General features: G+C 34.2%; 1 protein-coding gene across 1 annotated transcript in view; it reads right to left on the bottom strand.

Annotated features, from left to right (window-relative positions):
* Positions 1-12,200, bottom strand: part of ASCC3 (activating signal cointegrator 1 complex subunit 3) — a 274,898-nt gene that overhangs the window by 57,403 nt on the left and 205,295 nt on the right. The window contains exons 30-32 of the mRNA XM_068401794.1: positions 11,574-11,716; positions 1,560-1,697; positions 1,338-1,458 (exon numbers count right to left, since the gene is read on the bottom strand). Coding sequence (XP_068257895.1) covers positions 1,338-1,458; positions 1,560-1,697; positions 11,574-11,716 — 402 coding nt within the window. The remainder of the gene's footprint in view (positions 1-1,337; positions 1,459-1,559; positions 1,698-11,573; positions 11,717-12,200) is intronic.

The raw sequence follows: 12,200 nt of genomic DNA, 5'->3' as shown, positions 1-12,200 counted from the left end.
AATGCTTATCGAGTTTCTGATTTCTTTTGAATATATTATTTTCTTTATTACTTCTCTCTGACAGTCCCACAGATTCAACATAAAATTTAAAACTTCAGTTGATTTCTTTCCTCGTCACTTTTCCCCATTCAGTAATAAAGTCAGTTGTCACTATTCTTCCAGTCAGGACGAGCGAGATATTACTTCTCTGCAGAGACTGTCTGTACTAAGTTTACATCAGCCTAAGTCTGCCACAAAATGCAAGTGTGCATGGCTAAGGTCCCAGGTCATACCAGAATCTTTGAATAAGAGAGTTGGTCTGGAAATTGATCCCAAGTTTCCTGCAGAGCACTAACCACTAAATTAAGCTCTATGATGGGTTACTTGGAGAAGTAACCCTGTAGTATTTTCAGTTTGAGCTTTTTTTCATTAGTAAGCTTCTCTTGCTGAAAAGACAGTGTGTGCTTAAAAAGATGCAAGCTTTCTATTTACATTACAAAAAACATTTAGATTGTCCTTAGGTGTACACATCTCTGGCATAGTATAGGATTATTTAATAATAAACTTTCTCTAGCGAAAAAAGAAAGGGAAAACAGAACAGGAAACCTGGAATAAATTTAGCTTGTCCTCATTCTTCAAGCTTAGTAACATCCAGACAAATATTCTCCCTGTCTGAACTCTGAAAGAAGTTCTTCCATGGTTCACTTTTAAGCTTGTTGAAAACACTGCAGAACAGTTTATGAAAAGAGGAGTTTACTGGAGCCAGAAAGCAATAAAAGTCTATATCAAACCAGAAATTCAAATATTTAATTTAGCTGCTTATTTTTGAAGTATCACTTACTTGAAGTATCACATCAGTGAAGATACTAGACTAGTTAAGGTTTTTCGTTTACTGTCAAGTGACTACATATAAATTTTATGTTCTCATACATGTGTGATTCAACTGTTGCATTTCAAACCATGGCTAAGTTTACTGTTAGAAATCTGTTTCTATTTAAAAGAATTTCAAAAATGAAAAAAAGATTTGATTCATGAAAACTTCCTTTTATACAATTAAGTAGGTAGCTAAATATGACTTCATACTGTCCCTTTAATTGTTTAATATCTATTTTGGATGATACACATTAAAGGAATTTAGCATGAAAAAAGATTTGCAAAACAGAAACATTTTCATTATTACATAAAATCTTAAGAGTTCTCTTACAGGTTGCATTAAACAAAGAAACCCTTTCCTCAGCACTCCTAGTCTCTGCCCAAATCAGGTATTTTCAGTGATCAGTTACTAAATAATTCAGATCATTTGCATACGCGTGAAATACATTTCAGCATATCATCATTTCCATAATTTATGTCAGTACCTGTAATGGGATAATCCACGTAACGCCTTGTTTTTCCATCATAGTATTCTGTTCCTTTAACAATTACTAAATGAGCTGGAAAATTTACACCCCAAGCTAATGTGCTTGTGGCAATAAGAACCTAAAACAGAAAGAAAGTCTAATGAGGTATATGTAACAAAAAGCCAACTTTTAAAATTCCATGTAAAACTCATTACGGCAGTATTCAAAGAACAAACGTACCTGGATTTTGCAGTTCACAAACAATTCTTCCACAGTTTTCCTGTCTCTCTCATGCAGACCCGCATGGTGCATGCCTATCCCAAAAGCAAGCGTCAGCTTCAGATTTGAATCTCTAACTGTCACTATAATGTCATTCATCTGTAACAGAAAGAATAGTTGCAAGTTTTAAAACAGATTACTCAGAAATTTTAAACTTCTAGGGTTGTTATTATCTTTTCTTTAATAGCAAGGATAATTTGCTCAACGCTGTTTATACCAACAGGAAAACAGTCTTCAGTCTCTGAACAGTCTGGGTTTAGACTAAAAAAAAAAAATCAAATACTATATTAATGATGGGGGGAATACAAAATGCACATGACTTTATTGATACGCTAAGTAGTGCAGATAAGGAAATGAAAATGCTGAAAATATCTTGACAGGTCTGGCAAATGCTGTGCATTCTGCTCTGTGTTCGTTTAATGCAATCCCTAGTATCAAAGCAGTTAGAACTGGTATAAAAACAGCAAATCCCTGCAACCAGTAACATAATAACAGTAATGAAAAATAAATTTGGCGCTCTCTAATGCCTATGAAATGACAGACAAAGTTCTTCAGTTTGATAATTCTGCAATTATTATCCATCAAAAAAGTTTCCCATTCACATGCTGGAATGCAAATTAATGTGAAAATTTTTTTTGAGTGTGAGTTTGTAATTTATAGACTCAAACTCTATAGTGAAATCCAACATACAATAAGAGTCTTCATATAAAACTTTTAGAAGTCCAGATAAAAAGCTATTTTTTATTACTATTTTTTTCAAATCTCATGTCAATGACCACTTGGAATAATTTTAACTACTATCATTTTAACTATATTTCTTGCCTATGTTTTCAAGTAGCAAATTCCATAATAAGCTCAATTATTTCTGTAGTCGACCTTTGTGGAAAGCCCCTCACTAATAATGAACAAAAGCTTCATAACTTCTATTTTAGTGATTCTACCCCTCAATATACCTTCTGTTGTTTTATTTTTAAGGCCATTTATTATTTTATGTGATTTTAATATAGTTATAGCCAGGAACTTTCAAACCTCATCTATATTAGTGGTTTCCTGGTGCCACCAGCAGTGGCATGATGACACTGCACACTTACGGGCAGCATTATTGATGGTTAACCTAGGAGGTATAGCCAAGGTTAGAGAAAAAATAGTAGTGCAGAACAAATTACTCAGGGCAACTGAAGAATTTGGACCGAGTACTCAGTCTCATCTCGGTCTGAGTATCTCAAAGAACTGAGATACGATACCCGCGTGACTGTAGCGATATCTTCATTTCCACTTAGGACTCCAAGATTGCACTTCTGATGTTCAGAATTGCAACCTTCTCTAAATGTTTCCTGCGTTTTATAATTCTCAGACCTTAATGCTACTAAAATTATTCACGTATCTAAACACAAGTAACATATGTCACTACCATTATCAAAAAAAAATCTTTAAAAGGTACAAAAAAGCCAGAGAATATAATAGTCCATATTCAGGATTTAAAACAAACAAACAAAAAATATAGATTTTGTAAAGCAATCACTTTTGTCAAGAAAGTGAAATTACAAAGCATTTGTTGAAGTAGTCTTGACTAACAGAACCAGAGCTGATAGAAGTAACAGAGAAGCCAATTTAAAAAAAAAAAATTGTTCAAGTTTTGGCTTAGTGCAATCAATTTGACCTGTCAATGGAAGCTCCTAAATTTTATTTTCCCTCGCAACACAGTTGCCTGGATGTTCCTGAGAGTTTCCTATATTATAAGACATGGAAAGTTTGTTGTATAAACTGAGCTGGCATGTATAAAAGAAAAGGATGCTTACAGAAGAAAAGAGTGAAAGGGACTATAAAACACTGAAAGGAAAGGAAGCAGAAAGAAAAAAGCAACGAATTGAGAAGTGAAGAGGGGATAAGTCTGTTTAGGAGATGGAAACAAGAAGAGGGGTAGATAAGTAGAAGAGAGTAAAGAACTGAATGAAAGGAGGATATGTTAAAGGATAAAGTTTATCTATCTAGATACAATCAGCAAACCTTTGATTTCTCTAGTCACCATGTAGACATGTGATTGCAGTGTAGACAACATGAATTGTGACCCATCTTAAAGATTTTTTCTTCTAAGACAAAAAAATAGCTTGATAAAATGAGAACTTGTATACAGTTTTCTCTACAATTATGACCATCAACATGCATTACTAAATATATTTTAAAACCTATTAATGCTTTCTGTGCTATGGATTTATGAAGTGGTACTAGCACTGCACAGGCTCCTTCTGCTTAGATAGACACTTTGAGAAATAATAGTTATATGTATACATTTGTCAGAGAATTAAGATGAAAAAGTAGAAAATGGCACTGCTAAGTGTCAGAAAAATAAATGAAAAAATTAATGCATTTACATTTTACTCAATTTCTGCATTCAAAAACTGACAGAAGATATTATATTGCTGAATTAATGTTTCTCCTCCCCACCAAGAATCATCACCTTATAATAGTTATGTCCTTAATATAAGGGAACAAGCCAGTTCCAATGACATTTATTTCATTATTCACATGAGCAGAATTTGGTATTGGGAAAATAATGAATCTAAACTCCCTTTTCCTCTAGAAGAGTACAGGGATCAAATTAGCTGATTTGGATTAGTCTATAGCAATTAGACTGTTCCTTCAGCACACGCAGTTTTACAGTGTTAGTTATTTTCAGTACAGAACCTGAGCTAAACCTTTTTGCCATGTAGTTGCCAGCATAAAACATCCTAAATTCGCACTGCTTGGAATTTATTCAAAGATGTTCTTCTTGCTTTTACAATCAGTGGTGGTTATTTTTTTTTTCCCCTCTGACTTGTATTACAGCGGTGGCCTGTGGTGCTGTTAGTCATACCTGCAAAGCAGTGTAATTTAGCACAGGAAAACTAAAGAACCCTTAGCAGGAGAGCTGGCGCATGTACTACTGTCCTGTCATTTTAGCAGCAGGGAATCCTAGTCATTTTTAGCTGACCCCTTACTTTCACATAAATCAATGTAATAAACACAACTATTTTACCCATAGGCACAATCCAAGGCTTAAAATTCTCATGACAATTTATTTTAAAATATAACTCTCTTATGTCAGTGTAGTGTAAGAATATTATCACTTTCTATTAAGAAATAATTGCATAATAGGTTCATTAACCAGAAACAGACACAGCATTGTGACTATAAAACAAATCTAATGTTTCTCCGTTGTTATAACTTCATTACTGTTTATCTTTCTGAAAACAACTGTAATGTTAACTCATAAAAGGGTAAAGAAAATATATTTTATCTGAAGAACAGAAAAAGTATATTTAAAATAATATAAGGAAATATATATGGCACTGACATAAAAAACCCCACCCAACACTGATGAAGGGAACTTAATGCAAGGAGGGATTTTTCCCTGGACTCCAAGACAGGCAGGATTGGGCCCATGCAGAAAAGGTTTCGCTATCCTTCACACATTTTTTGATGAACAAACAAAAATACCTCTGGGCTTTCCTAACATTAGGCTGATTAAGAATCCACCTTTTAATAAAAAACCTTTGAAAACCAATTTGGGACTCTAGTAGCATTGCAAAATATTTCTTATAAAAAACCCCGTTTATTTCTACCTTTTATATTTTAATCTCTGAACAAACTAGATTTTTCTCAAACTAGATTTTTCTCAAACTAGTAAGTAGTCATTTTCTTTGTTCCTGCACATATGTAAACTGTTGAACCATTTACTTTAAGCTAATAGGAGTTTTTTATATTTTAAATTTATTATACTTAAAAAGCTTTTGTAGAAAGATAGGATTCCATTTAAGTAGATACATTACCCTGTGCCTGAAATACATTCCAGTCAGAGTATAATTCAGCAAGTTGATGACAATGCTGGCTCCAAAAGAAAGGAGGAGACCAGATTGGACAAGAATGAGCTAACAGATTGTGCAGCCCAATTCTGTCCCTTTGAGTGTGATATATTGTTTCAAGATGCTAAAAACCCATACTTTCTCAAAGCATATCTGTTGTGCTGGTTTTCCCATTTTCACAGAATCCTCATTATTAGTACTCTGTACTCTTTTCAAAGCACGTCAGACTCAGACCATATGCCACTGAATAATGCTTATCAATTGTCTAAAATGCCCAATAGAAGAAAGATGTGCCAAACAAAAGAATCGTGAAAGTTATGAAGTCTTTTACAAAAATAATTACATATTTCACATCTGCTACAGATGTTAAGTGAAATAAAAACATCCCCTTGTTATAACTAAATGTTAATTTTTTATGACACACTTTTGTGTCATAAAAACAACATCTTGTAGAAGGAAGTTGAACTTCTATAATGAATGAAACACTTAGAAATCATTCTTGGGTACCCTCCTGATCTTTAAAGGCAGAAAAAAGTGTCATCTTATAAAATTATTTTTGATGAAGAGTTGACATCCTCGTACTCCAGAACTCTCCCATATAAACAAGATGCCTAAACCACCTTAAATAAGATTATTCAAGAAACATCTTAAAATATGGTTTAAACAGTTGAGATATATTATTAAAACATATATATTTAACAGTAAAAATCTCATCTAAAAGACAGCAATATACCTATTCATGACACAGACCAGATTCTTCTATTCCTGTTTTATAGCACAGCATTACCTCAGAACAATAACATCGAGATAATAGGTTATTTGATTTAAAGGTCAGAGAAGGAAACGTCATCTTTTGTCTTTCCAGCAATTCTTAGGATGGGTGTTTTTTTGTTTGGTTGTTTTTTTAGCAATGCAAAACAGAACTATATGATAAAATTTAATTTACTTTCATACATATGTCTACGCATATTTCCACATAGTCTACAAACACATATACAAATCCATAATTAGCTCACACATGTTTATACACTCACATCTCTAAAATTGCAAAATCAGTATGGGCCTGATTCATTCTTTTAGAGTCAATGAATGCCCTTCATTCAAGTGCCCTTGAATTCAGTGGAAGATGGCTATTGCCTGGTATGGATGCTATTGAATATTACAGTAGGTATGTTTGTGCTAAAGGATTTTAGTTATTTCTAGAGGTTTCATAAAGAATAGTCTTAACAAGACGCAGATGGTAAAATGATGAACAAAGCAGAATGCAAAAATCATTGTGGTTAAAGTTAAAACTGTATACATGGGTACATTTCTTCTCAGTCCTTGCACTGTAACCATAAAAAAAAAATCCAACTATCTGGCCAGGGAATAAATTTCTTTAAAAAAAAACAAAAACCCAAATAAGAAAACATCCTGCTCGTCTGCTTTTGAGAACTGCATTCTAACTTCAAACAACAAACAATAAATACTACTTTGGACTTTTATTTTAGGTTAAAAACAAAAAGCAGTAAAAACATTAGAGAAAAATAAATAAACTGAAAATTTGATTCTAACAAATTATGTTGTAAAAAGATTGCAACATCTGCCACCACCACAGATGTAGATGCAGTTTCTGAAAGACAAGGACTTGTTCCTCTTTAGTCAGCTCCTAATGCAGAACAGTATAACTGATCTTACCAAGCTTACCACCACACACTGGTGGCACTGTCTGTTTCCAAAAGGATAATCTGAGCTGTTGTCCCTTTTAACAAGATAAGTAATGGGACACAAGCTTGAACATGACAGTCCTGGCTGACAGCTCCAAATTAGAATTTTAGCTAGAAAGTTTATATTTAAAAATCATCTCATGATTATACAAAAAAGCAGGGTAAGCATAAGGTTTTCTTTTTCATTGGCACCCTGGTATCAATGAACAATAAAAAGAAATAAAGAATTACTCAATTTACAGGGGCAGTCTTCTCTTTGAGACGCACTGCCTATCCACATGTCTGTCACGATGAACCTGCACTTCATAAGTACAACTAGGATGATCTTTACAGAGTGATGACTACTGAAGAGCCCTTGCAGCTACTGCAAATGGTGAGGAAGGCAGCTTCAGCTGCTCCATCACTCTTTGGTGAAAAATAAACTCTGTGTGGGGACTGGAAATCCTAAAACGGACAGAAAGCTCATTTTGGAATGTGTATGGACAATGTACCTTACGGAAAAAGAAAAAAACCCACCTCTAAGGCTCTAAAATAGGTAGCTATTCTTCCTATTCAAGAGATTTCCTACTCATACTCTACTTGGGGCAAACTGTTGCAGTCCTGCTTAAATCCTGAAGAACTTATGCATGTGCTATGCATAGCAATTGGCAAATGTAGGGATAAGCTTTTAAGTATCAGCTACAAATCTCAGTAAGTGGGGTATTTCAACATCATTGGAGGCTTCCTTGATCAGACTAAACTAGACATGAGGTATTTGAGTGGACATTTTTTCATAAAAAGCATACACATAGCCTGAAACTTGGTTGGATAGAATCTATTAAACAGATCTAACTACTGTTGTACAACACGTCCAACAGAACTGGAAAACTCATCAGTACAAGAAACAGCAATTTTCATCAAGTACGGTTCAGTCTGATGAAGACTGACTGCTGTCTCAACTTTCTGAATAGCTTTCAACTTTCTGAATACTGTAGGAAGATGCATATGAGTAGGAAACTGTACATCAGACATGAAATTCAAGGAAAGCATCCAGGAAGAATCATCTCCAAAACTGAATGGAGCTGCCTGTAACATATATTTTCAGTAGACGGATGTAGAATAAAATTCCTTGTCAATTATAATTCAGTTGCACCTGTTATACTACTGACTCCTTTGAGGGAAAGAACATCTTGTATCATTCCTCCACGATCCAGGTATGCGCTTGTCTACTTTGGTGGCAACAGCTGAAGGGTTGTTTCTGTATGTCATTTATACGTACAGGTATTCATTCCAGAAGCTCCATACAACTTCATGTCCTTTGAAATACAGCTGATCGAAATATTGTCTGAATTTGATACTTGGAGCTGGGTGGCAGAGATGGGGGTGGATTTGCCTGTTATCTGAGAGTACTGGTAAAGAGTAGTTGTCTGGAGTTTTGTGAACAGAACCCTTCACGTGCTGCAAATGAGAGCCTTGTTTGGCACTACAAGTACAAGGAGAATCTCTATAGAGAAGGTGAGGGAAGCGAAGATGATTGGCATAGCTGATAAACAGGTACCAAATAGTCAGTATTGGTCTCTCTCCCCCACTCCACTCCCTCCCCACAAGGCCTGAATCTCTCTGTTACCGTCACAGAAAAGCTGCCATGCATGTTAACAGAGAAAAATCACTTTTAATGGCTGTAAGAATCTGTGTCTGCCTCAGTACCAGTCTTCTGGATGTTATTACGGATGGCATTGTTTACAGCATTTTAAGAAGCCTTATGAAGTCTACCCACTAGGAAGCTAACATAACATAGACTAACATTTGGCCATCATGTAGCAAAACCAATTACACCATTAAACAAAACTAACCAGTGAGTTCTCAAAGGAATCTTATGTCAGCCAAGATTAATGTCATACAAATAAGGCTGAATGAAGAATAATGACAAGGCCTGTTGTAAAGATTGTAAACTTTGTATACACTCGTTTATGAAAAATCTCTTATATCTCAACATACTTCACAATTAACAATTACAAATACTTTGAAAATAAAGTAATTTGTTTGTAAGTTCCCCTAAAAGAACACTGTTTGGCAAAAAACGAACATGAAAAACTGACAGGCAACAAAAAATGTTGTTTAAAGGCAAGAACAATTTATTTCTTCTAACGGGTCCATTTTTATCCCATATGGAATTGAGAAACACTTGAAATACTTGGGCAAGTGTTTAAGTTAGGGAATACCTACTATAAAGTAAGTATTCATTAGTTCTACTTTTAAAACTTAAAAATGCTATAGCAATACAGAGATAATTTTGTCTATTTCTTTCACCTAGTCCAAGCTTGACTTTAGTAACACTTGAAGTCAGATTTTTTAAATTAAAAAAAAATATTATGGATAAAGAATTAAGCAGTACATACACTACATATGTATACTACTATAGCTTTGTCCTTTGCTTCAATGTAAAATGAAGCTCAGGCTAATCATGCTCATTTAAAACAAAACTACAAACTGGTCCCATAATTACCTAAAGAAATGTCCACTTGAAATTGTGGGTACTTCAAACACAACTGTGTTCTGCATAATAGTGGTAAGATACAACAACTTAGGGCTTAATCCTCAGTCTTTTATATTTATGTAATCAGAACTGAATAACTTGGTAGGTATCTTACGCTCCAAACATTCAGCTTATTAACTCAAATACAAATCATATGCAAATGTTATTAAACTAATAAATGCAAAGTCTGCTTGTGCTTGTTGGCTCTTCTTTCAAAACCTTCAAAGATATATTCTCAAACATATGAAATCAAAGTCTCCTAATAGAAAACCCTTTTCCAGCAAGTGAAGAAGCTTCAGTTACAGTTCTTTTCAGGATAGTAGTAGCTCACAGGACATGAGGAAGCCATTCATATTAATGCAAGTCATTCAGGGCAAGCTGCATGTTGCATATTCTAATTGTAGGTGAGATTACTACAGTAAACTAGCACAAGGTACTAGAGTACTCTACTATGCACTAATTATTTTGATATGAAATGCTTCTGTTAGGCTCAAGAAAACATTAAATAGAGGTTATACAGTTAGAAAAGCAGCATCAAATTGAGACATGTTTTAGTACTAGTAGTTTATCAGCCAAGACATCCATTTTCTCTTTAAAATCCACCCAAAAGAGGAAGGATACAGATGTTATGCTTTATCTCAGAAAAATCACACTTCATCTTTTTGCAAAGAGCAAACAAAATCAAATAATGTCATCTAGAAACCTACACTTTTTGGCATAAAATTTTTGGTATACAATCATATAACTATTCATATCACTGTTGATATATAAATATTCACGCAATATTCAGTTTGGACCTTGTATTTATGAGTCATGCATTTTGCTGTGTTTTGGCCGTATATTATCACAGAAATTCCTACGCAGAAGGTCTGCAACCATTAGAGAAAGCTAACTTCCAAATCTAGGAAATCTGAATATCAACAAAAAAATTGTTTTGAAGCAATGATATACTATAATCAGGACCATTAGTCCAGAAGGAAATAAATAATTCTGCATTCAGAGAAGGTGCAGAATCAAGGGAAGTAAATAAAATCTAGTATACATTTTGAAGAATGCAGATAAAACATAATATTGAAGAGTTGTTTATTATTTGACCATCATTCACGTTTTGCAATAAAGAAGGATTTTTTTTAGAAACAACACAAGAAAATGTAATTAAAGATTATATTGCTTGAAAAAGAACAAAAATTTAAACCTTTACTCCAGCATTGCTTAACATTTGAGTATTTGACTTTGCAATCTTTATGTTCTTATAATAGAGATACTGGCAGAAGCTATCTTCTTTGTTTTATAACATTGATTTATTTCATTGATATGCAAGACTGAGCCATTCCTAAACTGTTGGTTCTGCAGTCTGTCTGACTATCTATCTATCTATCCATCTGTATGAATATAGATGGATAGACACAAGTATATACAGATGTACATATATACACACAGACACACATGCATATACATAACCCTCTACACATAGAGTTATCTTGTAAGAAGGATTTTGCTCCTAAAACACTGAAAGAGATTTGGTTTAAATTCCAGCTCGACATCTATATGTCACAGGTTTCCAGCTGTAAACTTTGGAGAACACTAAGCCTCTTTTATTCTTTGTCTTATCTTTGTATCAAAGACTTGTATCATGTGATATATTCTGTCTGGGACAATGGAACTAGCATTAATAATAGATATGCAGGAAAAACAAAGATAAAAGAGTCTGTGTTCTAAAGTTCAGATCTTGCAAAGATGCTTACATAGTCTCAATGCTGACACTAGTTTTAATACATATTGAAATTTAGCATATGAATAGCTGTTTCAAGATCTATCCTCAAATGACTCTTGTTTTAAATGGATTTCCTTTTCAAACAAACATCAATAAAATAGAAGCAAAGCACAAATAATGTAGGTAAAATTATTCTACCTCTCTTTCATCCATCTTCAGCCATTGTTTGGGATCATCCTCAGTGGCTAGGAAAGCTATCAGATCTAAGGCAGTAAGCCTTGTCTGACGTCTGGATGACACAAAAATAAGAACAGGCTTGGCTGGAGAATGACTCCGAATTCCTGTTGAGGAAAACAGAACTTGAGAATTAGGCCCATTAATGACAAAAATTAGAGTTTCTCTTTGCAATACCTAGGCAGCTGATATACCTCTCTGCAGATGATATAAAGGTATGTATATTTAGTCTCTATTGCGCCAGATAGATACAACTGAGGTGAGCATATATCATCTCTGAATCCAAGATCACATAACTATACTTAGCTGAGTCTCAGTTAATTTGCCCTGCTACTTCAGTGATCATTGTAAGCTAAAGATTTCAGAGAAGCAGGTAGGAAAAAAAACCCACCAAAACACCACAAAACGTGGACAACTTTCTAGATTTCAAAGCTTGTGATTTTCTCTATCTCAGCTTAAAAACTATGTTATGTTTTTTCTACCCTATTGGGATATTTTGTCTCAGGCTAAGTGCCATCAAGGTCCAAAACTTACTTTCTGCCTGACGCAGAGCTCAGACTGCATAAACTCATGTCTGCCTGCAAAGGATCA

The sequence above is a fragment of the Nyctibius grandis genome, chromosome 1, assembly GCF_013368605.1.
Source record: "Nyctibius grandis isolate bNycGra1 chromosome 1, bNycGra1.pri, whole genome shotgun sequence".
In the NCBI taxonomy this organism is placed as follows: domain Eukaryota; kingdom Metazoa; phylum Chordata; class Aves; order Nyctibiiformes; family Nyctibiidae; genus Nyctibius; species Nyctibius grandis.
Note: the sequence above shows the minus strand (reverse complement) of the source record. Positions and strands in the feature narration are given on the sequence as shown.